General features: G+C 40.6%; 1 protein-coding gene across 2 annotated transcripts in view; it reads left to right on the top strand.

Annotated features, from left to right (window-relative positions):
• Positions 1-26,355, top strand: part of mccc1 (methylcrotonyl-CoA carboxylase subunit) — a 31,982-nt gene extending 5,627 nt beyond the window's left edge. For both annotated transcript variants that reach the window (XM_061976336.2, XM_061976338.2), the window contains 17 exons: positions 334-473; positions 555-650; positions 3,303-3,424; positions 5,061-5,208; positions 5,408-5,529; positions 5,623-5,734; positions 9,185-9,266; positions 9,351-9,478; positions 9,554-9,737; positions 9,962-10,071; positions 14,061-14,277; positions 14,357-14,443; positions 17,756-17,805; positions 17,883-18,020; positions 21,632-21,739; positions 23,113-23,184; positions 25,659-26,355. In XM_061976336.2, coding sequence (XP_061832320.2) covers positions 334-473; positions 555-650; positions 3,303-3,424; positions 5,061-5,208; positions 5,408-5,529; positions 5,623-5,734; positions 9,185-9,266; positions 9,351-9,478; positions 9,554-9,737; positions 9,962-10,071; positions 14,061-14,277; positions 14,357-14,443; positions 17,756-17,805; positions 17,883-18,020; positions 21,632-21,739; positions 23,113-23,184; positions 25,659-25,787 — 2,045 coding nt within the window. In that variant the 3' untranslated portion in view covers positions 25,788-26,355. The remainder of the gene's footprint in view (positions 1-333; positions 474-554; positions 651-3,302; positions 3,425-5,060; positions 5,209-5,407; positions 5,530-5,622; positions 5,735-9,184; positions 9,267-9,350; positions 9,479-9,553; positions 9,738-9,961; positions 10,072-14,060; positions 14,278-14,356; positions 14,444-17,755; positions 17,806-17,882; positions 18,021-21,631; positions 21,740-23,112; positions 23,185-25,658) is intronic.
• The last annotated feature ends 252 nt before the right edge of the window (positions 26,356-26,607 follow it).

Genomic DNA, 26,607 nt, shown 5'->3' with positions numbered 1-26,607 from the left:
GTATCGGTCAATATTGGTATCGGATCGGAAGTGCAAAAACCTGGATCGGGACATCCCTAGTACCTTCTCACTCTGTCATAGAAATAAAGCATCAGTATTCTCGTAAAAGGCAGATTCGCTGTACATAAATATTTCCAAAACCTAAATGTATTCTATATTTAAAGATATGTAAGAAAACTTTTGCACAAGCTTATTCAAAATCTAATGTAAAATGCAGAGATGGAAACTACGGTACAATTGACACCCCATGTTTAAGTTTACAGATCAGTTTAACTGTCATTTTCTCAAACATTCATTGTGTACGAACGAGCCTGCTTTGTTATATTGTTGTAGGGGTTGGACGGATAGAGAAGGTCCTCATCGCCAATCGAGGAGAGATCGCTTGTCGTGTGATGCGCACCGCCAAGAAAATGGGTGTCCGCTCTGTGGCTGTGTACAGTGACGCTGACAGACAGTCCATGCATGTTGCCATGGTGAGAAAGTTCATTCATGATTGAATATACAGTACAGTTGTTTTCTTAAGCTGCTCCATCCATTTTGTCTGGTTTTCCTAGGCAGATGAAGCCTACCACATTGGCCCGCCAGCTTCCCAGCAGAGCTACCTCTGCATGGAAAAGGTTTTGGATGTTGCCAAAAAGTCTGGCTCGCATGTAAGTTATGAGGCTCTAACTGCACTTCTGACAAGGCCCAGAACAAGGACTGTAGTAGAAATATTCTCTTCAGAGCTATTGCTATAGCACAGGGGTCGGGAACCTTTTTGGCTGAGAGAGCCATGAAAGCCAAATATTTTAAAATGTATTTCAGTGAGAGCCATATAATATTTTTTAACACTGAATACAACTAAATGCGTGCATTTATGATTAAGACCAACATTTTTAGAGTATAGTAAGTCACCCTTGTGTGGTGTTCGGGTCTGTAGGACCCATTTTCATTTTTTACTAAAAGAAAAATGATACAATTAATACATTTTTCAAACTGAGACTCACTGACTTTGGCTCATTTTCTGTGAAGAACATATATCAGAATACATATTTAATGACCACACACCATACATTTATTACATATACATACTTGCCAACCCTCCCGGATTTTCCGGGAGACTCCCGAAATTCAGCGCCTCTCCCGAAAACCTCCCGAAATTCAGGCGGACTCAGGTCCTCATGGGTTTATTGTTAGGCAGTTTCATTAACGTCCTCCCAGCGCGGCAACAACACACAACAACAGCAGTCACGTTTTTGTATGCCGTAAAGCAGTTCGTCTGCCGTAAACAGCAATGTTGTGACACTCTTAAACAGGACAATACTGCCATCTAGTGCATTTGATGAAAGCACTTTTGTGCGTGCCACACATGAATGCATCATCAGAGAGGGTGTTCAGCATGGTTAGAAAAATAGTGACAGAGAATAGAACAAGGATGGACAATTCAACCCTTAACTCAACAATGAGTAGATGAGTGTTATGTGTGTGTATATGTGTAAATAGATGAACACTGAAATTCAAGTATTTATTTATATATATATATATATATATATATATATATATATATATATATATATATATATATATATATATAATAAAATAGATATATATATAATAAAATAGATATATATATACATATATATATATATATATATATATATGTGTATATATATATATATATACGTATATATATATATATATATATATATATATATATATATATATATATATATATATATATATATAGCTAGAATTCACTGAACGTCAAGTATTTCTTATATATATATATATATATATATATATATATATATATATATATATATATATATATATATTAGGGACGGCGTGGCGCAGTGGGAGAGTGGCCGTGCGCAACCCGAGGGTCCCTGGTTCAATCCCCACCTAGTACCAACCTCGTCATGTCCGTTGTGTCCTGAGCAAGACACTTCACCCTTGCTCCTGATGGGTGCTGGTTAGCGCCTTGCATGGCAGCTCCCTCCATCAGTGTGTGAATGTGTGTGTGAATGGGTAAATGTGGAAGTAGTGTCAAAGCGCTTTGAGTACCTTGAAGGTAGAAAAGCGCTATACAAGTACAACCCATTTATCATTTATCATTTATATATATATATATATATATATATATATATATATATATATATATATATATATATAGATAGATAGATAGATAGATAGAGATATATATATATATATATATATATATATATATATATATATATATATATATATATATATATATGAAATACTTGACTTGGTGAATTCTAGCTGTAAATATACTCCTCCCCTTTTAGCCACAACCCCCCCCCCCCGACCCCCCTCCCGAAATCGGAGGTCTCAAGGTTGGCAAGTATGCATATAAGATGTCCGGGTCCACTGGACCCGGGGCTAATAGAAGTGTGGAAATTGATGTTCTGTGTACCCCCCCCACACACACACACACACACACACACACACACACACACACACACACACACACACACACACACACACACACACAGCAGGCCTAAACAGGAGGAGGACAGAGTGTAGGTACACAGAACATAAGAGGGTCAAATGTGCGAGAAAATGAGAGCAGACAGTGTTGACAAACAATATTGCAACCTTGTGTGGGAAGCGCAGGTGCAGAAACACAAAAGAAGAATCCCTGTGGGATGCAGAAACTGGCAGAGAAATTTTCCGTGCAACGTTCATATTGTTGTTACTCAGCCAGCGTTTGTTGTTGCCTTTTGTGGCTTTTTATGCCTCACAATCAAACACTTTTATGTTCAAATACTGAACAAATGTTTATTGGGATAAGGTAAACATCTGTTCAGTATTTAACCTAAAAGTGTTTGATTGTGAGGCATTAAAAGCCACAAAATGCAACGGGTTCATTTGGCTGAGTAACAACAATATGAACGTTGCACAAGGGTTAATAACATTGTTATTCTGAAGCTAACCAATAATAAGTAAAATACTTCTTACCATTAATGCGACTTCTTGAGCAGGTGTGGTAGAAAACGGATGGACCGATTTAAGTGCATGAGAATGTTTTGTATTTTGAACGTTATTTTTAACACTGTGATTACCAGTGGAATTATTCATTACTTATCGTTTTAAGCAATGTCAGCTGAGATTGATCTGAGAACCATAGGTTCCCTACCCCTGCTATAGCATGTTGTTATCCAGCCAGATACAGTAGCTGAACTTAACAGTGATTGTTTTAATACAGCTCCTGTGTTGGTGATGTCCAGTAAAGTTTATTTTGTACTACTGCAGATGGTGCCTAAATCTAAATGATTATTTTGAAATATATGAATGTTTAGGCAGTCCACCCTGGGTATGGCTTTCTGTCAGAAAACACAGAGTTTGCAGAGGCGTGTAAACAGAATGGAATCATCTTCATTGGACCGCCATCCTCCGCCATCCGGGACATGGGCATTAAAAGGTAGTATTATTATGAGTGGTGTACAAGTTTCATTCTGCATAGCCATCCCTAAGATTCAATGCCTTTTCTTAGCGGCACTCACCCTCTGTTTATTTTTGGTTTAAGCATTAGATACCTTTTGACCTGCACGCTGCCTCCCGCTGTCATCTGCATATTGTGATCACGACGAAGCAATTAGCTACCCGCTGCCACCTACTGATATGGAAGAGTATTACACGGTTACTCCGCCAATATCTAGACCAGGGGTCGGCAACCTTTACCAGTCAAAGAGCCATTTTGACCAGTTTCACAAATTATAGAAAACAATGGGAGCCGCAAAAAATTTTGACATTTTAAATGAAATAACACTGCATACAAAGTTTTTTTTTTGCTTTGTGCTATGTATAATCCAGGGGTCTCAGACACGCTGTCCACACCTTAATATGGAGTTTTTAAGCTGGTGCGGCACGCAGGTTTTAAATGAACAGCGTTTGTCAGCGTCATGCGTGCCGTGATGGTACAGCATATAGCGCCCACTACAACCAGCGTGCCTGTTCAGCCACATGTTGAATGGAGCTTCCGCTTGCTCACGTAGGTGACAGCAAGGCATACTTGGTCAACAACCACACAGGTCACACTGACGGTGGCGGTATAAAAAAAAAAAAACTTTAACACTCTAACTAATAATGCGCCACACTGTGAACCCACACCAAACAAGAATGACAAACACATTTCGGGAGAACATCTGCACCGTAACACAACATAAACACAACAGGACAAATACCCAGAATCCCATGCAGCCCTAACTCTTCCGGGATACATTATACACCCCCGCTACCAAACCCCGCCCACCTCAACCGACGCACGTGTTGATGTGTGAGGGGGCAGGGTTGGGGTGGGGGCGGGGTTTGGTGGTAGCAGGGGTGTATAATGTAGCCCGGAAGAGTCAGGGCTGCATGGGATTCTGGGTATTTGTCCTGTTGTGTTTATGTTGTGTTAAGGTGCAGATGTTCTCCCGAAATGTGTTTGTCATTCTTGTTTGGTTTTGGTTCAAAGTGTGGCGCATTATTAGTAAGAGTGTTAAAGTCGTTTTATATGGTCACCGTCAGTATAACCTGTGTGGCTGTTGACCAAGTATGCCTTGCTGTCACATACGTGTGCAATCAGAAGATGTATATTGTATAACACGTTTTGGGCTGGCATGCTATTAATACAGATTGTAGAAGGCGCCAAATGTTATACCATCATGGCACGCCCTTGTTATAGCTGTAAGGGTGAAAATCGGTGAATATTAATTCCTGCGAGAGGCACTGAAATCCGGAAGTCTCACGGGAAAATTGGGGGGTTCAGCAAGTAAGCTGCTGAGCCGCATCAGAGTGATCAAAGAGCCGCATGCGGCTCCGGAGCCGCGGGTTGCCGACCCCTGATCTAGACGGTACAGACAGACACTCAACAACGGCACATTATTTGCGGACTATAATTAATGGTTTGCAAAAAGTATTTTTAACCCAATTAGGTGAAAAGACATAATCTCCCACGGCACACCAGACTGTATCTCACGGCACACTAGTGTGCCACGGCCCGGTGGTTGAAAAACACCGGCTTAATAGACCGAGCCTATTGATAATTGCAGCATTTACCTTTATTTTTCTTTTAGCACATCAAAACACATCATGTCAGCTGCAGGGGTGCCGATCATTGGAGGTTACCATGGAGATGACCAGTCAAATGAGAGACTGCAAGCAGAGGCTATAAAAATTGGCTACCCTGTGATGATCAAGGCGGTCCGTGGAGGAGGAGGCAAGGTGATAACAGCTTCTTCTCCTTTGAATCATTTCATTGGGTTTTCTATTGATATTGCTGCATTCTTATGCTAAAGCCGCTTGCTGACACAGCAGTGCCATCGATACAAGCAAGTGAAAAGCAACTATTATATAAACAAAGTCCCTGAAGCCTTGTAACGCACTGAACACATTGAAAGAGACCATCAACTTCTGTGTTTAGGGCATGCGCATTGCACGGACCGACGCGGACTTCTTGGAGCAGCTGGAATCTGCAAGACGAGAGGCCAGAAAATCATTCAACGACGATGTCATGCTGATTGAGAAGTTCGTCGAGGATCCCAGGTAACGCTTTCCGCATATCCGAACTATGTCGCAAATCTATGTTGTGTGTGTGTGTGCAACATTGAACTTGAATGCTTTTGTGTGTCTGTGCAGACATGTGGAGGTTCAGGTGTTTGGGGACATGCATGGCAACGCTGTATACCTCTTTGAGAGGGACTGCAGCGTCCAGAGGAGACATCAGAAGATCATAGAGGAAGCACCAGGAGTGAGTGCTTATCTTCATCAATCAACTTGGTCACACATGCTGTGGGGGAAAATGACTGTTTGGTAAGGGTGTAACGGTACACACAAATCTCGGTTCGGTACGTACCTCGGTTTAGAGGTCACGGTTCGGTCAATTTTCGGTACAGTAAGAAAACAACAAAATATACATTTTCTGGTTATTTATTTACTAAATTTGTAAACATTGGCTTTCCTTTTAACATTGGGAACATTATAATAATTCTGGCCAAAAATAGAAAAAGCTGTGTGTGTGATGGATGTGAGCCACCACTAGGCTGATGAGTGCAACAGCAGGCAGTAGAGATGCGCGGTTTGCGGACACAACCGCGGAGTCCGCGGTTTATCCGCGGGTCGGGCGGTTGAAATAAAAAAAAAAAAGATTTTATCCGCGGGTCGTGTCAGGCGGTTGAAATAAAAAAAAATTAGATTTTAAATAGATTCAGGCGGGTGGCAGTTAAACCAATTCGGAAATATATATACATAGTTTAATGTTGTTACCCACATACGAAAAACGAGCAGGCACCTGCAGCATGCCACAACAGAAGAAGAAAAAAAAAAGAGATGGCAACGCCGGCAGTAAACGTGGTACGCGACAAACTAAAAAAGGGAATACTAAAGACCAGGGGAAAAAAAGGCCAGAAAAGTTCAGCGTGGACTCGTTTTTATGAGGTTGTAAATCAGGATGATAGTAATGCTGGCTACGTGATTTGCAAGAGCTGCGACGCTGTTTATGTCTACGACAGTCACAAAACCAGGACATCTAACATGGTGCATCACATTTGTGCAAAACCCCGAATCTCCACAAACACCCTGAGCATGAGCAGTTTCGTCCGCCGTGATCCCAGAAGAGTGCCACAGGATGTTAAAATAAGATAGAACGCAGCTGCCTGCAGCAGTTTGAGTTTTATTTCTTTATTATGCATTTTCGGCCGGTGCGACTTATACTCCGGAGCGACTTATACTCCGAAAAATACAGTACTTCCTTTGTCTCTTGTATAACATACTCTACAATGGTTGACACAAAACAAAGTCAGTAGTACACAATTTCTTTTTTTTTTTTAATTTAAGTATTTATTTCAAACCTGCATAGTACAACAACACACTTTTTTTTTATATATATATATTGGCAGAGACATTTATGCACAATAACTAAACTATAGGTATAGCAAAAACTATTATCTATTACCTTTTTAAAGGGGCCCTATTATGCAAAACTAAATTTTCGTACCTATTAGTACATATTTTTGTGTGTTTGGGTTCTACACAAGTCCCAAAAATGTGAAATCAAACCATGGAGGCGTTGCCTTTTCTTCATACGTCCTCCAAATGAGTTGTTTGGAGCGGCAAGCTTAGCTATAACATGTTTAGCCTCGTCCTTGATAATGATAGTTAAGATACTAACAATTAAATCAGTTAATTTGCCACAATTGAAGGGATAATTATTAATTTAGGGGAGAGACTACAAACTTAATTAGCTGATGGCTTGTCAACTGTGATACAGTGTCAGCCAGAGGGGATCAGCGTTTGTGACCGGCATTAAAAGACATTAATGGGCATTGGCGATCGCCATACTTGCCAACCCTCCCGGATTTTCCGGGAGACTCCCGAAATTCAGCGCCTCTCCCGAAAACCTCCCGGGACAAATTTTCTCCCGAAAATCTCCCGAAATTCAGGCGGAGCTGGAGGCCACGCCCCCTCCAGCTCCATGCGGACCTGAGTCCGCTTTCCCACAATATAAAGAACGTCTACAGTAAAGCAGTCCGTCTGCCGTAAACAGCAATGTTGTGACACTCTTAAACAGGACAATACTGCCATCTAGTGCATTTGATGAAAGCACTTTTGTGCGTGCCACACAGCAATGCATCATCAGAGCGCATGGTTAGAAAGATAGTGACAGAGAATAGAACGAGGATGGACAATTCAACTTTTAACTCAACAATGAGTAGATGAGTGTTATGTGTGTGTATATGTGTAAATAAATAAACACTGAAATTCAAGTATTTCTTTTATTTATATATATATTATATATATATATCCATCCATCCATCCATCCATTTTCTACCGCTTATTCCCTTCGGGGTCGCGGGGAGATATATATATATTAGAGATGCGCGGATAGGCAATTATTTCATCCGCAACCGCATCAGAAAGTCGTCAACCATCCGCCATCCACCCGATGTAACATTTGATCAGAACCGCACCCGCCCGCACCCGCCCGCACCCGCCCGTTGTTATATATCTAATATAGACGATGCAAGGCATTAGTGAGGTTATAAAGCTTTTGCCTGTTAAAGAAAGGAGACTGATCCAATGCAGCACAGACATTCGCGTGCCACGCTGTCACGACCCAGACGCACACCAGTGCGCAATCATATGGGAGCCGCGCTGAGCGCACCTACAAGCGCGTCTCGCTGCCGGCGACGGCCGGGTATGGGCCCGACGCTCCAGCGCCATCCATTTTCAGGGCTAGTTGATTCGGCAGGTGGGTTGTTACACACTCCTTAGCGGGTTCCGACTTCCATGGCCACCGTCCTGCTGTCTATATCAACCAGGGTGAGCCCCACCCCTTTCGTGAGCGCACTGCGCGCGGAGTGACCCCTGTTACGCGCCCCCGGCAACAGGGGTGGCGGGCAGGTAAGCTGCGCGGGCGCACTGCGCGCGGAGTGACCCCTGTTACGAGCCCCCGGCCACGGGGGTGGCGGGCAGGTAAGCTGCTTACCTGCTGCGCGTGACGCCGGCCGCGGCGAAGGCGGACGAGGCGGGGTGTCGGTGCGGTGGGCGCGGTGGTGACCCTGGACGTGCGTCGGGCCCTTCTCGCGGATCGCCTCAGCTACGGCTCCCGGTGGGGCCCTCTCAGGGGAAGGGGCCTCGGTCCCGGACCCCGGCGAGGCGTCCCTTCTCCGCTCCGTAAAAGTGTCCATCTCTTTTTTTTTTCTTCTTCTGTTGTGGCATATGCAGCAGGTGCCTGCTCGTTTTTCGTATGTGGGTAACAACATTTAACTATATATATATATTTCCGAATTGGTTTAACTGCCACCCGCCTGAATCTATTTAAAATCTAATTTTTTTTTATTTCAACCACCCGACCCGACCCGCGGATAAAATCTAATTTTTTTTAATTTCATCCGCCCGATCCGCGGATAATCCGCGGACTCCGCGGTTGTGCCCGCAAACCGCGCATCTCTAATATATATATATATATATGAAATACTTGACTTGGTGAATTCTAGCTGTAAATATACTCCTCCCCTCTTAACCACGCCCCCAACCACGCCCCCGCCCCAACCACGCCCCCCGCACCCACCTCCCGAAATTGGAGGTCTCAAGGTTGGCAAGTATGGCGATCGCAGACTCTTCATGATCAGTGGCCGATCGATTGATGCATTGATGTGTTTTGAGAAAGTAAACATTGCACACATTATTTATTATTTAGCCCGGCATCAGTACTGAGGTGAGGAAGAAACTTGGAGAAGCGGCCGTGAAAGCAGCCAAGGCTGTCAACTATGTAGGAGCAGGTGAGATTTCCTGGCCCGCGCACACATTACCCTCAGTACGTACAAAACAATACCTAACACTTGTGTGATTTACTCACTGTGTAGGTACAGTCGAGTTCATCATGGACGCCCAGCATAACTTCTACTTCATGGAGATGAACACCAGGCTGCAGGTGGAACATCCTGTCTCTGAGATGATAACTGGCACGGACTTGGTGGAGTGGCAGCTCAGGGTGAGAGCTTTGTTGTCAGGTTCTCCGCTCTTTAAAGAAAGGAGTGGGACTCAAATGTGGCCCGCTGTTTTCCAGGTGGCAGCAGGGGAGCGCCTACCTCTCCTTCAGAATGACATCATCTTAGGCGGTCACTCTTTTGAGGCCCGTATTTACGCAGAGGATCCAAACAATGATTTTCTCCCGGGAGCGGGGCCTCTGCTACATCTCTCCACACCTGCGCCAGACCAGCACACACGCATAGAGACTGGAGTCAGAGAAGGTAGTGTTCAGATCTGGCTGCAAAAGGTATTCAAACAAAACGTTTTGGAACCCTAATTCGGGTTGGTTAATTACTCCTCTGATTGTTCATGGTCAAAGACAAAAAACAATAACACAGTATAATCTACATGTTATCTATCAATATGTTACAAATTGCTTACTACTTGATGCATGTATGTATTGATTGTGTTGTATTGTAATCAGCGTATGTGTGTGCTATTCCAGGGGACGAGGTGTCTGCTCATTATGACCCAATGATAGCCAAGCTTGTGGTGTGGGGGGAAGACCGCGCTGCTGCCTTAAAGAAGCTGCGCTACTGCTTGAGGCAGTACAATGTAAGCCTTGAAGATGTAGATGAAGATACCGTATTTTTCGCAGTATAAGTCGCACCTGCCGAAAATGCACAATAAAGAAGGAAAAAAATATATAAGTCGCACTGGAGCAGGGGTGCTCATTACGTCGATCTCGAGCTACCGGTCGATCTCGGAGGGTGTGTCAGTCGATCACCAGCCAGGCATTAAAAAAATAGTCCTAAAAATTAGCGATCATAAATCTTCACTATGACGTCACTTTCGTCACTTGATTGACATTCACGGCACCCGAGGGTCTTCTGAGATGACGCTGGCTGCTGCCAGCTCATTAAAATTACAGACAGGAAGGCGAGAAACACTTTATTTCAACAGACTCTGGCGCCGTACCTGTCGTCAAAACTCCAAAGACCGACTGCACAGTTGCACAATAAAAGCGCTGCTTCATCCTGCCTGCGCTACCAAAATAAGAGTCTCAGAAAGCTGGCGTGCACAAGCTAGCAAGCTACGGAGTTTGCCAACAATGTATTTCTTGTAAAGTGTATACAAAGGAGTACGGAAGCTGGATAAATAAGATGCCAAAAACCAACCACTTTCATGTGGTATTGGACAGAAAGGAGGACTTTTTTTCTCCTCCATTCGAAAATGCGGACCTTATCAGCACCACTGTCTGATTCCTATCAATGCAAGTCATCAGAATCAGGTTATACACCAACTTATATTCTTGTCTTCATGAAAGAAAGGAATCTATATGTGTTAAACATGCTTGTATTATCTCTAAACACTTTTAACTTATTAACAATATTAACTACCGGTATATGTGTTAAACATGCTTGTATTATCTTTAAACACCTTTAACTTATTACCAATATTAACTGTAAGTGTTAAACATGCTTGTATTATCTTTAAACACCTTTAACTTGTTAACAATATTAACTATGTGTTAAACATTCTTGTATTATCATTAAACACCTTTAACTTATTAACAATATTAACTATATGTGTTAAACATGCTTGTATTATCATTAAACACCTTTAACTTGTTAACAATATTAACTATATGTATTAAACATACTTGTATTATCATTAAACACCTTTAATTTATTAACAATATTAACTATATGTGTTAAACATGCTTGCATTATCATTAAACACCTTTAACTTGTTAACAAAAACATATGTTTCATAAATAAGTAAATATAAATTATATATATGAATGAGGTAGATCCCCACGACTTGATCAATTGAAAAGTAGCTCGCCTGCAGAAAAAGTGTGAGCACCCCTGCACTGGAGTATAAGTCGCATTTTTTGGGGAAATGTATTTGATAAAAGCCAACCCCAAGAATAGACATTTGAAAGGCAATTTAAAATAAATAAAGAATAGTGAACAACAGGCTGAATAAGTGTACGTTATATGAGGCATAAATAACCAACTGGTATGTTAACGTAACATATTATGGTAAGAGTCATTCAAATAACTATAACATATAGAACATGCTATACGTTTACCAAACAATCTGTCACTCCTAATCGCTAAATCCCATGAAATCTTATACGTCTCGTCTCTTACGTGAATAAGATAAATAATATTATTTGATATTTTACACTCATGTGTTAATAATTTCACACATAAGTCGCTCCTGAGTATAAGTCGCACCCCCGGCCAAACTATAAAAAAAAACTGCGACTTATAGTCCGAAAAATACGGTACTAATCACATCATCTGAAGCTGTTCAAGGATAAATAGTTGGGTTTTGGCACCAGCTTCTGGACTCGATCTGACCAATCTAAGTCTACAGTCGTGGTCAAAAGTTTACATACACTTGTAAAGAACATCATGTCATGGCTGTCTTGAGTTTCCAATCATTTCTACAACTCTTATTTTTTTGTGATGTAGTGATTGGAGCACATACTTGTTGGTCACAAAAAACATTCATGAAGTTTGCTTCTTTTATGAATTTATTATGGGTCTACTGAAAATGTGAGCACAAGTCAAAAGTATACATACAGCAATGTTAATATTTGCTTACATGTCCCTTGGCAAGTTTACCTGCAATAAGGCGCTTTTGGTAGCCATCCACAAGCTTCTGCTTGAATTGTTGACCACTCCTCTTGACAAAATTGGTGCAGTTCAGCTAAATGTGTTGGTTTTCTGACATGGACTTGTTTCTTCAGCATTGTCCACACAGCTCAATTTGTGTTTCATCTGACATCACATGGACAAATATAAGACCTTCCGGAGGAAAGTTCTGTGGTCAGATGAAACAAAAACGGAGCTGTTTGGCCACAATACCCAGCAATATGTTTGGAGGAGAAAAGGTGAGGCCTTTAATCCCAGGAACACCACACCTACCGTCAAGCATGGTGGTGATAGTATTATGCTCTGGGCCTGTTTTGCTGCCAATGGAACTGGTGCTTTACAGAGAGTAAATGGGACAATGAAAAAGGAGGATTACCTCCAAATTCTTCAGGACAAGCTAAAATCATCAGCCCGGAGATTGGGTCTTGGGCGCAGTTGGGTGTTCCAAAAGGACATTGACCTCAAACACACGTCAAAAGTGGTAAAGGAATGGCTAAATCAGGCTAGAATGAAGGTTTTAGAATGGCCTTCCCAAAGTCCTGACTTAAACGTGTGGACAATGCTGAAGAAACAAGTCCATGTCAGAAAAGCAACACATTTAGCTGAACTGCACCAATTTTGTAAAGAGGAGCGGTCAAACATTCCAAGCTGTTTTAAGGCATGTTAAAAAAAATAATGCACTTTGTGACTTCAATAATAAATATGGCAGTGCCATGTTGACACTTTTTTCCATAACTGGAGTTGAAGTTGTTCTGTTATTTTGGAAAACCTTGTTTTTGATGGATTGACCACTCCTCTTGACAAAATTGGTGCAGTTCAGCTAAATGTGTTGGTTTTCTGACATGGACTTGTTTCTTCAGCATTGTCCACACGTTTAAGTCAGGACTTTGGGAAGGCCATTCTAAAACCTTCATTCTAGCCTGATTTAGCCATTCCTTTACCACTTTTGACGTGTGTTTGGGGTCAATGTCCTTTTGGAACACCCAACTGCGCCCAAGACCCAACCTCCGGGCTGATGATTTTAGCTTGTCCTGAAGAATTTGGAGGTAATCCTCCTTTTTCATTCACCCATTTACTCTCTGTAAAGCACCAGTTCCATTGGCAGCAAAACAGGCCCAGAGCATAATACTACCACCACCATGCTTGACGGTAGGCAATGGTGTTCCTGGGATTAAAGGCCTCACCTTTTCTCCTCCAAACATATTGCTGGGTATTGTGGCCAAACAGCTCCATTTTTGTTTCTTTTGACATCACATGGACAAAGATAAGACCTGGAGGAAAGTTCTGTGGACAATGCTGAAGAAACAAGTCCATGTCAGAAAACCAACAAATTTAGCTGAACCAATTTTGTCAAGAGGAGTGGTCAAAAATTCAAGCAGAAGCTTGTGGATGGCTACCAAAAGCGCCTTATTGCAGGTAAACTTGCCAAGGGACATGTAAGCAAATATTAACATTGCTGTATGTATACTTTTGACCCAGCTCACATTTTCAGTTCATAAAAGAACCAAACTTCATGAATGTTTTTTGTGACCAACAAGTATGTGCTCCAATCACTCTATCACAAAAAATAAAGTATTGGAAACTCAAGACAGCCATGACATTATGTTCTTTACAAGTGTATGTAAACTTTTGACCACGACTGTATGAGCATGAACTGGTGAAGCCTACTTGGATGAGAGGCAAAGCATCTTCTAAGACAAACTGAACAGTCCAGTTGGGGTCGATTGAATGCCCTAAGAATACAACGACCTGGATGAATGAGAACATCTGTGAACATAATCAATGCATGATAATCCTGATAATGGTGAAATTGTTATTATTGCTCATACAGTAATCGCACAGTCAAAATCTATAATCGTTGCATCCCTATTAACAAGTTAAAAAGGCTACAATTATCAAACATGACTTTCTTGGTGTTCACTCCGCTGCTCTCAGATTGTGGGGCTGAGCACCAACATCGATTTCTTGTTGAGTCTCTCGGGTCACCCAGAGTTTGAGGCGGGAAACGTGACCACCAGCTTCATCCCTCAACACTACGCAGATCTCTTCCCCGCACCGAGAGCTCCCTCTGGGGCAACAGTCTGTCAGGCCGCCCTGGGGCTGTTACTCGAGGAGAGAAGGCACACTCAGAACTTCACACAGACATCCACAGGTATCTGTATTACTGATAAATGATTTGAACTCTTGACAAACGTTGAACGAATCCAAACGAATTGTGTGTTTGCCTCCAGATCCTTTCTCTCCATTTGGCTCCAGTAGTGGCTGGAGGCTGAACACACATTTCCACAGGAGCTTGACGCTGCAACTGGGAGACAAGAGTAAGGCTGCTTTCACACTTCACACTAGTGGTTTGGTACTCTGGTTCACACCAATAAAATAACTAAACTTTGCTACAGCATTTTAAGCGTATTTTTGTGTTGTATTAGTATTTATGTCATAGGACCAGAGGTGGGTAGAGTAGCCAGAAATTGTACTCAAGTAAGAGTACTGTTACTTTAGAGATTTATTACTCAAGTAAAAGTAAGGAGTAGTCACCCAAATATTTACTTGAGTAAAAGTAAAAAGTATGTTGTAAAAAAACTACTCAAGTACTGAGTAACTGATGAGTAACATACACACACACATCATATATATATATATATATATATATATATATATATATATATATACATACATACATACATACATACACACACACACATATATACATATATATACACACACATATATATATGTATATATATATATATATATATATATACATACATTGATATATACAGTATATAATTTATATTTATTTATTTTGCCGTTTTTGTTTACATGTTAAAGGTGTTTAATGAATATACATGCATGTTTAACACATATAGATTCCTTTCTTTCATGAAGACAAGAATATAAGTTGGTGTATTACCTGATTCTGATGACTTGCATTGATTGGAATCAGACAGTAGTGATGATAACGTCCACGTTTTCAAATGGAGGAGAAAAAAAGTTCCTCCTTTCTGTCTAATACCACATGAAAGTGGTGGGTTTTTGGCATCTTATATGTCCAGCTTCCATATTCGTTTTTATACACTTTACAAGAAATACATTGGCGGCAAACTCCGTAGCTTGCTAGCTTGTTTGCGCAGGCTTTCGGAGACTCTTATTTTGAAAGCGCAGGCGCGATGGAGCGGCACTTTTATTGTGAAGACAGGAACTGTGCAGTCAGTCTTTAGGCTTTTGATGGGGTGTACGTTGAAATAAAAAATTGTCTTTTTTCCTTCACACTTTTGATTGATTGATTGGAACTTTTATTAGTAGATTGCACAGTACAGTACATATTCCGTACAATTGACCACTAAATGGTAACACCCCAATAAGTTTTTCAACTTGTTTAAGTCAGGTCATGTGACCCCTGGCTCTGTTTGATTGGTCCAACGTCACCAGTGACTGCATCTGATTGGTGGAACGGAGTGAACGTCACCAGTGACTGTATTTGTTGAAACGCAGGCACTTTGAAGGTCTGTCTGACAGACCAAAACAAACAAAGCGTGCATTAACAGATCGATAAAAATTAGTAGCGAGTAGCGAGCTGAATGTAGATAAAAGTAGCGGAGTAAAAGTAGCGTTTCTTCTCTATAAATATACTCAAGTAAAAGTAAAAGTATGTTGCATTAAAACTACTCTTAGAAGTACAATTTATCCCAAAAGTTACTCAAGTAGATGTAACGGAGTAAATGTAGCGCATTACTACCCACCTCTGCATAGGACCAAATGTTGTGCAGTGAAGAACATGTGCATAAAGTAAGTACTTAATTGGGCAGGTTTGGTGACATATGACGTCACATAACTACAAACCCCATTTCCATATGAGTTGGGAAATTGTGTTAGATGTAAATATAAACGGAATACAATGATTTGCAAATCCTTTTCAACCCATATTCAATTGAATGCACTACAAAGACAAGATATTTGATGTTCAAACTCATAAAACTTTAATTTTTTTTTGCAAATAATAATTAACTTAGAATTTCATGGCTGCAACACATGCCAAAGTAGTTGGGAAAGGGCATGTTCACCACTGTGTTACATCACCTTTTCTTCTAACAACACTCAATTAACGATTGGGAACTGAGGAAACTAATTGTTGAAGCTTTGAAAGTGGAATTTTTTCCCATTCTTGTTTTATGTAGAGCTTCAGTCGTTCAACAGTCCGGGGTCTCCGCTGTCGTATTATACGCTTCATAATGCGCCACACATTTTCGATGGGAGACAGGCCTGGACTGCAGGTGGGCCAGGAAAGTACCCGCACTCTTTTTTTACGAAAAGCCACGCTGTTGTAACACGTGCTGAATGTGGCTTGGCATTGTCTTGCTGAAATAAGCAGGGGCGTCCATGAAAAAGATGGCAGCATATGTTGTTCCAAAACCTGTATTTACCTTTCAGCATTAATGGTGCCTTCACAGATGTGTAAGTTACCCATGCCTTGGGCACTAATGCACCCCCATACCATCACACATGCTGGCTTTTGAACTTTGCGTCGATAACAGTCTGGATGGTTCGCTTCCCCTTTGGTCCGGATGACACGATGTCGAATATTTCCAAAAACAATTTGAAATGTGGACTCGTCAGACCACAGAACACTTTTCCACTTTGCATGAGTCCATCTTAGATGATCTCGGGCCCAGAGAAGCCGGCGGCGTTTCTGGATATTGTTGATAAATGGCTTTCGCTTGCATAGTAGAGCTTTAACTTGCACTTACAGATGTAGCGAACAAATGTATTTAGTGACAGTGGTTTTCTGAAGTGTTCCTGAGCCCATGTGGTGATATCCTTTAGAGATTGATGTCGGTTTTTGATACAGTGCCGTCGAAGGTCACGGTCATTCAATGTTGGTTTCCGGCCATGCCGCTTACGTGGAGTGATTTCTCCAGATTCTCTGAACCTTTTGATGATATTATGGACCGTAGATGTTGAAATCCCTAAATTTCTTGCAATTGCACTTTGAGAAACGTTGTTCTTAAACTGTTTGACTATTTGCTCACGCAGTTGTGGACAAAGGGGTGTACCTCGCACCATCCTTTCCTGTGAAAGACTGAGCATTTTTTTGGGAAGCTGTTTTTATACCCAATCATGGCACCCACCTGTTCCCAATTAGCCTGCACACCTGTGGGGTGTTCCAAATAAGTGTTTGATGAGCATTCCTCAACTTTGTTAGTATTTATTGCCACCTTTCCCAACTTCTTTGTCACGTGTTGCTGGCATCAAATTCTAAAGTTAATGATTATTTGCAAAAAAAAAATAAGTTTATCAGTTTGAACATCAAATATGTTGTCTTTGTAGCATATTCAACTGAATATGGGTTGAAAATGATTTGCAAATCATTGTATTCCGTTTATATTTACATCTAACACAATTTCCCAACTCGTATGGAAACGGGGTTTGTTAAATTCTTGCGTGTTTGACATTATTTGAACTGTTTAATAGCAGAGTGGAAACTTATAATGACTCTTTGGATAATTAAACTAAGGTCTCGCTTGTTAATGAACTTCCTGTTCATGTTAAAGTCGCTGATTACCTCATCTTCCCGTCCTCTGCTCTTTCTTCCCTTTCGTCAAATCTGTAAAATGTTTCTCTTTCTTTTTAAGAGGTGGATGTATTTGTCACGTACAACAAAGATGGAAGCTACACAATGCAGGTGAGCCTAAACCTTAACAGTGAATTAAGTTTACATTCTTTTTTTTTATTTGAAAGTCATTTTCTTTGTGCGTTCAGCTGGACCAGGAGGTGTTCCACGTGACAGGGGAGGTGGAGATGGAGGGCGGAGCTTCTTTTCTGCACTGTTCCGTAAACGGTGCAAAGTCTCGACCCAAACTGGTGATCTTGGATAACACAATTCATCTTTTCTCCACGGTTAGTGCTGTAAATTTCTTTGGTCATTCGGGAAAACATGCTCTATTCTAACCTACATGAGAAATATACTTTTTATGACCTTAAACACCACATCATTTGTTTTCATTTATACTGAACGAAAATATAAACGCAACGCTGTTTGTGCTCCCATTTTTCACGAGTTGAACTCAAAGATCTAAAACTTTTACTATAGACACAAAAAACCTATTCGTCTCCAAGATTATTCACAAAGCTGTGTTAGTAAGGTTGTATTGGTACGTGTATTTGTATTGAACCGTTTCGGTACTGGGGGTTCGGTTCGGAACGTAGGTGCACCGAACGAGTTTCCACACGGACATATTAAGTAGCATACCTGCCAACTACTCCGGTTTTCCCGTAATTAGTACGGTTTTCATCAACCTATTCCGGGTTACGGTTACAGTGATAAAAAATACGTTTTTTCATTCATTAAAAAAAAATATTTAAAAAAAAGTTTTATTCACGAAATCGCGTAACAATGACAATCGACACTGCTTCCCGTAACTTCCTATCGAGCCATTCCGAATGCCATGCGTGAGGCTATTTATAGCACCGCTGCCAAGCACGAGGCACCTGTTGCCATTGTTTCCAAACGAGCGAACGATCATGGAATCAGCCGGAGAAAAATCGCAAACGATTCTCAAACCGAAAAGAAAACTGCAGTCATTCCGTGAAGAATATTCAAAAGCCTATCCGGGAATAATTATCCGTTCCAAAAAGGGTGAAAACTACGCGAATTGCACTTTGTGCAGACAAGATTTTTCGATCGGACACGGAGGAATTAGTGATGTAAAAGGGACAAAAAAACACAAGTCTAATGCCGTTGCTAAATTTAGATTTTAGCCACAAAAAGGTAATGACACCAATGTTATCTATTGGAATTGTTTAGTACTGTTATACTGTTAAAAGTGTTTATACTATTTATGCTTTCAAGTCCAAGTTGAAGAAATCTTGTTAAATGTTGACAGCATAACTACCAAAATACAGAAGTATGTCCTTAATATTTTTGCAGTGCTATTTCTGTTGAAAAGTTCAAATGATTACATTAGAGATGTGATGTGCCACTTTTCAAGTGTCTGATGGCTTAAATGAATTTTCATTAATTTTTCATATTTTGAATTCTTTTGAAAGGCTTACAAAAAAACTACATTTGAATTGTAATTCCATGCTATTGACAGGACTATTAATTTTAATGAAGTTAGCTTACCATGTTTACAGTATGATAATTGTGATAGAAATGTGAATTTTAGGCACAGAATATTTTTTACAATTGAACAAGGCAGTAGATTATACAAGCTTGGACAGAAAGTTAATAATGACACCAATGGAATTGTTTAGTACTGTTTTACCATTTGTTTACTTTAAAAAGTGTTTATACTGTTTATACTTTCAATTAACAAATTGAAGTCTTGTGAAAGGTTGACAGGATAACTGGCATTAACTGTCAAAATAATTTCAAACTATTGAAGTTAGCTTACAGAATAAACATGTCAATCAACCCATATGATTTTTGCTGTAATATTTTTGTTTTGAAAAGTCACTGTGACTGATAGAAAAGTGATGGTTTTAGCAACATTTTAACCTGTCTGAATGCTAATAATCATTTTGCGTCGGGGGGCGAAGGCTGAACCCCCCACCAGGACTTTGTCCTGGACCTACCGGGGCCTGCGGCCCCTGGACCCTGGCTACTAGGTTTTTCTGATTTCAAAAGTTGGCAGGTATGCAGTAGTCGAGACTAGACGTAACGAACGCATGAATAATGATCTCAGCGTCGCTAGTGGATAAAATAGAACGAATTTTAGCGATATTACGGAGATGAAAGAAGGCCGTTTTAGTAACACTCTTAATGTGTGATTCAAAGGAGAGAGTTGGGTGGAAGATAATACCCAGATTCTTTACTGATTCGCCTTGTGTAATTGTTTGGTTGTCAAATGTTAAGGTGGTATTATTAAATAACACACGGCATGCTAGCAACGACCGGGCTGGAAACCCTCCCGCCTCGTTAAGATTTCCCGTTTTGGAACACTTCGGCTTCGCGGTGCGATACAACAATGGAGGACGAGAGGTGGACAAAGCGAAAGCGGCTTGCCGACATTGTTCAGCAGCGGTAGGGTATGCTTCTTGCAGCACGTCAAACATGCTAACCCATTTGAAGCTGCACCACCCCCAAGTGAACATCGCTTCAACGAAGAGAAAGACGAGCGTGGTGCAAACTCAGCTCCCCACCGCATTCAAGCAGCCTCTCCTCGGCGAGTCAGGCAGGGCTAAAGCAATAACAAATGTTTTTATAGCAGCCGATTTAAGACCATATTGCATTAAAAACTAGATTTTGAGCCACTTTTATGGTGGAAGAACAATGAGCCCATATATCCTCTTACTGCCAAGTTAGCCAGGCACTACCTCGCCATACCTGCTACCTCCGTGCCCAGTGAAAGGGTATTTTCCACAGCTGGAGACATTGTAACTGCAAGCAGGTCTGCTCTTTCTGCAGACAATGTGGATAAACTGATTTTTCTGGCAAAAAAACATGAAGATTGAGTGAAAGTCACCAGGGTTAAAGGCTGGGGGGGGGGAAAGAAAAGGCTGAGTTGACTTGAAACTGTTCAATGTTGCACTTTTTGTATGTAGAAGAAAGGTCTTGTCATTTTATTTAATCTGAGCAACAACTTGAAGCAGTTTAATGTTGCACTTTATATGTAGAAAGGTTTTGTTAAGAAACCAAGTTTTATTTAGTTTTTATTTTATATATGTTGACTGCCTTAACCCTGGCAATGGACCCTGTGTGTATATGTATGTTATTGTTATGCTTAGCATTCATGACTGCCTGCTGTTGCACTCATCAGCCTAGTTGGGGCTCACATCCATCACACACACAGCTATTTCTATTTTTGGGCAGAATTATTATAGTGTTCCCAATGTTAAAAGGATAAAGCCATTGTTTACAAATTTGGTAAATACATAACCAGAAAATGTATATTTTGCTGTTTTCTTACTGTACCAAAAATGAACCGAACCGTGACCTCCAAACCGAGGTACGTACCGAACCGAGATTTTTGTGTAGCGTTACACCCTTATGTGTTAGTGAGCATTTCTTCTTTGCGGAGTTAATCCATCCCACCTCACAGGTGTGGCATATCAAGATGCTGATTAAACAGCATGATTATTGCACAGCTGTGCCTTAGGCTGCCCATGATAAAAGGCCACTGTGAAATGTGCAGTTTTGCTTTATTGGGAGTCTGGGGGGTAAGAAAAGCAGTCAGTATCTGGTGCAACCACCATTTGCCTCATGCAGTGCAACACATCTCCTTCTCCTAGAGTTGATCAGGTTGTTGATTGATTGAGACTTTTATTAGTAGGTTGCACAGTACAGTACATATTCCGTACAATTGACCACTAAATGGCAACACCCCAATAGGTTTTTCAACTTGTTTAAGTCGGGGTCCACTTAAAAGCAGGGAGGTAATGGCTCTCATTTTTTATAGTCTTTGGTATGACTCGGCCGGGGTTTGAACTCACAACCTACCGATCTCAGGGTAACTCACTCTAACCACTAGGCCACTGAGACGGTTCTCTTCCACTTGTGGTGTTTGCAGGAGGGCAGCTCAGAGGTTTCTCTTCCACTTCCAAAGTATCTTGCTGGTGTGAGCGGCTCTGCTGCTGCAGGTGGCGCTGTGGCACCGATGACTGGCACCATTGAGAAGGTGTGTTGCTGTCATGTCACAATAACATTATTATTAATATTATAATTATTATTATCATTTTTATTATTGTCATTATTATTATTATTGTTATTATTATCATTTTTATTATTGTTATTATTATTATTATCATTATTATTATCATTTTTATTATTGTTATTATTATTATTATTATCATTTTTATTATTGTTATTATTATCATTTTTATTATTGTTATTATTATTATCATTTTTATTATTATTATTATTATAATTTTTATTATTGTTATTATTATCATTTTTACTATTGTTATTATTATTATTATTATCATTTTTATTATTGTTATTATTATTATTATTATTATCATTTTTATTATTGTTATTATTATTATTATTATCATTTTTATTATTGTTATTATTATCATTATTATCATTTTTACTATTGTTATTATTATTATTATCATTTTTATTATTATTATTATTATTATCATTTTTATTATTATTATTATTATCATTTTTATTATTGTTATTATTATTATCATTTTTACTATTGTTATTATTATTATTATCATTTTTATTATTATTATTATTATTATTATTATCATTATTATCATTTTTATTATTGTTATTATTATTATTATTATTATCATTTTTATTATTGTTATTATTATCATTATTATCATTTTTACTATTGTTATTATTATTATTATTATCATTTTTATTATTGTTATTATTATTATTATTTTTAATATTGTTATTATTATTATTATTATCATTATTATAATTTTTACTATTGTTATTATTATTTTTATTATTATTATTATCATTTTATTATTGTTATTATTATTATTATAATTTTTATTATTGTTATTATTATTATTATCATTTTATTATTATTATTATTATCATTATTATTATTTGTATTATTATTATTATTATTTGTATTATTATTATTATAATTTTTGTTATTATTATTATTATTATTATCATTTTTAATATTGTTATTATTATTATTATTATTATTATTATCATTTTTATCATTGTTATTATCATTTTTATTATTATTATTATTATTCAGGACTTCGAGCAGCCTTATGCTGATTTAATTGGCGTATACAACAAAGGATAATTATTTGTCCACTAGGGGGCAGCAGAAGCAATTAGTCATCATTGACTTACTTTAAAGCTCCTGAGCTGCACTTTTATTACTTCCATAAACTCTGTGAACTTTGACCTGAGTTCATAAGATGATGTCGCCACATTTTACTAGCAGCTCTGACAGGTGTGGACCTCTCAAGAATCAAAAGAGGGAACTGCAGCCATGTTGTCACAATTATGAAGTGATGAATAACTGCATGACATTTATATGAGAGATGACGACTTGTTTGTGTGTGTTAGGTGCTGGTGAAGGCTGGTGACAGAGTGAATGTTGGCGACCCGCTGATGGTCATGATTGCCATGAAGATGGAGGTGAGGGACTGGCTTTGACTCACTCATTCACTCACTCACTCACACTCTTTCAACACTCACTCACTCACTCACCCACTCACCCCTCCTCTTACCCTCACTCACTCAGTCACACTCTATCACTCACTCACACACCCTCACTCACTTGCATTCTCACTCACTCACACATACTCACTCACTCACTCACATTCTCAGTCACTCACTCAGTCAGTCTTTCACTCTCACACATCCTCCCTCACTCACTCACTCACACATACTCACTCACTCACTCACTCACTCACTCATACTTTCAATCACTCGTATTCTCACTCACTCACTCACTCTTTCACTTATTCACTCACTCACTCACATTCTCAGTCACTCACTCAGTCACACTCTTTCACTCACTCACACACCCTCCCTCACTTGCATTCTCACTCACTCACACATACTCACTCATACTTTCAATCACTCACTCACTCACTCACTCACTTACTCACTCTCTTTCACTTATTCACTCACTCACTCACTCACATTCTCAGTCACTCACTCAGTCACAGTCTTTCACTCTCACACATCCTCACTCACTCACTCACTCACACATACTCACTCACTCACTCACTCACTCATACTTTCAATCACTCGTATTCTCACTCACTCACTCACTCTTTCACTTATTCACTCACTCACTCACATTCTCAGTCACTCACTCAGTCACACTCTTTCACTCACTCACACACCCTCCCTCACTTGCATTCTCACTCACTCACTCATACTTTCAATCACTCACTCACTCACTCACTCACTTACTCACTCTCTTTCACTTATTCACTCACTCAGTCACATTCTCAGTCACTCACTCAGTCAGTCTTTCACTCTCACACATCCTCCCTCACTCACTCACTCACTCATACTCACTCACTCACTCACTCATACTTTCAATCACTCGTATTCTCACTCACTCACTCACTCTTTCACTTATTCACTCACTCACTCACATTCTCAGTCACTCACTCAGTCACAGTCTTTCACTCACTCACACACCCTCCCTCACTTGCATTCTCACTCACTCACTCATACTTTCAATCACTCACTCACTCACTTACTCACTCTCTTTCACTTATTCACTCACTCACTCACATTCTCAGTCACTCACTCAGTCAGTCTTTCACTCTCACACATCCTCCCTCACTTGCATTCTCACTCACTCACTCACTCACTCACTCATACTTTCAATCACTCGTATTCTCACTCACTCACTCACTCTTTCACTTATTCACTCACATTCTCAGTCACTCACTCAGTCACAGTCTTTCACTCACTCACACACCCTCCCTCACTTGCATTCTCACTCACTCACTCACTCACACATACTCACTCACTCATACTTTCAATCACTCGTATTCTCACTCACTCACTCACTCACTCACTCACTCACTCACATTCTCAGTCACTCACTCAGTCACAGTCTTTCACTCACTCACACACCCTCCCTCACTTGCATTCTCACTCACTCACTCACTCACTCATACTTTCAATCACTCGTATTCTCACTCACTCTCTTTCACTTATTCACTCACTCACTCGCATTCTCAGTCACTCACTGTCACAGTCTTTCACTCACTCACACACCCTCCCTCACTTGCATTCTCACTCACTCACGCACTCACTCACTCATACTTTCACTCACTCGCATTCTCACTCACTCACTCTTTCTTTCACTTATTCACTCGCATTCTCACTCACTCACTCAGTCACTCTCTTTCACTCACTCACTCACTCTCTTTCACTCACTCACTCACTCACTCACTCACTTTCACTCACTCACACACCCTCCCTCACTTGCATTCTCACTCACTCACGCACTCACTCACTCACTCATACTTTCACTCACTCGCATTCTCACTCACTCACTCACTCTTTCTTTCACTTATTCACTCGCATTCTCACTCACTCACTCAGTCACTCTCTTTCACTCACTCACTCACTCTCTTTCACTCACTCACTCACTCACTTTCACTCACTCACACACCCTCCCTCACTTGCATTCTCACTCACTCACGCACTCACTCACTCACTCATACTTTCACTCACTCTCTTTCACTCACTCTTTCACTCACTCACACACCCTCATATTCTCATTCACTCACTCACATTCTCACTCACTCAGTCACTCTCTTTCACATTCTCACTCACGCTCTCACCTTCAGTCACTCAGACTTATTCACTCACACACTCAATCTCTCTCAATCACCCACTCACTCTAAACACTCAAACTCACTCACTCACTGTCTCTCACACCAACTCACCTTCTCTCTCACTCACTCACTCACTCACTCACTCACTCACTCACCTAGGCATTCACTCTCTTACATTCTCTTACTCACACACACACACACACACACACACACACACACACACCCACACACACACACACACACACACACACACACACACAGAGACAGAGTGTGTTGTAACGGATGTTGAATGTTGTGCAGCACACCATCCGTGCACCCAAGTGTGGTGTGATCAAGAAGGTGTTCTTCACTGAAGGCTCTCAGGCCGACCGTCACGCTCCTCTGGTGGACTTGGAGGAGGACTCTGAGGAGGCAGCAGGTGGTCAGTAGAGGACTGTGAGGTGGTCAGTAGAACTGCTCACACATCCTGGAGAGACGCTCTTCAGGAAACTAATTGCTCAAAAACACTGGTGTTGAAAAAGGGGCAAGGAGTCTGGAATGGATGAGACTGAATATTTTCAGCCCAAAATGAACTTTCTGGATGGATGGAAGTGGAACTAAAACATCAAAGTGGTCTTTCAACATGTTTGCTACTTTTATTACATCTTCCTTCTTTTGGTACTCCTGGAACTAACTCACTTCTAATTATCTTACAGTCAGGAATCTTCCACTTGGTGTCTCCGACTCCAACACTTGGTGTCTCTGACTCCAAAACTTGGAGTCTCTGACTCCAACACTTGGTGTCTCTGACTCCAACACTTGGTGTCGGAGACAACAAGTGTTGGTGTCGGAGACTCCAACGCTTGGTGTCTCTGACTCCAACCCTTGGTGTCTCTGACTCCAACACTTGGTGTCTCTGACTCCAAAACTTGGGGTCTCTGACTCCAAAACATGGTGTCTCTGACTCCAACACTTGGTGTCTCTGACTCCAAAACTTAGTGTCTCTGACTCCAACACTTGGTGTCTCTGACTCCAAAGCTTGGTGTCTCCGACTCCAACGCTTGGTGTCTCCGACTCCAACGCTTGGTGTCTCCGACTCCAAAGCTTGGTGTCTCCGACTCCAACGCTTGGTGTCTCCGACTCCAAAGCTTGGTGTCTCCGACTCCAACGCTTGGTGTCTCCGACTCCAACGCTTGGTGTCTCCGACTCCAACGCTTGGTGTCTCCGACTCCAACGCTTGGTGTCTCCGACTCCAACGCTTGGTGTCTCC

Source organism: Nerophis lumbriciformis, linkage group LG14, assembly GCF_033978685.3.
Source record: "Nerophis lumbriciformis linkage group LG14, RoL_Nlum_v2.1, whole genome shotgun sequence".
Lineage (NCBI taxonomy): Eukaryota > Metazoa > Chordata > Actinopteri > Syngnathiformes > Syngnathidae > Nerophis > Nerophis lumbriciformis.
Note: the sequence above shows the minus strand (reverse complement) of the source record. Positions and strands in the feature narration are given on the sequence as shown.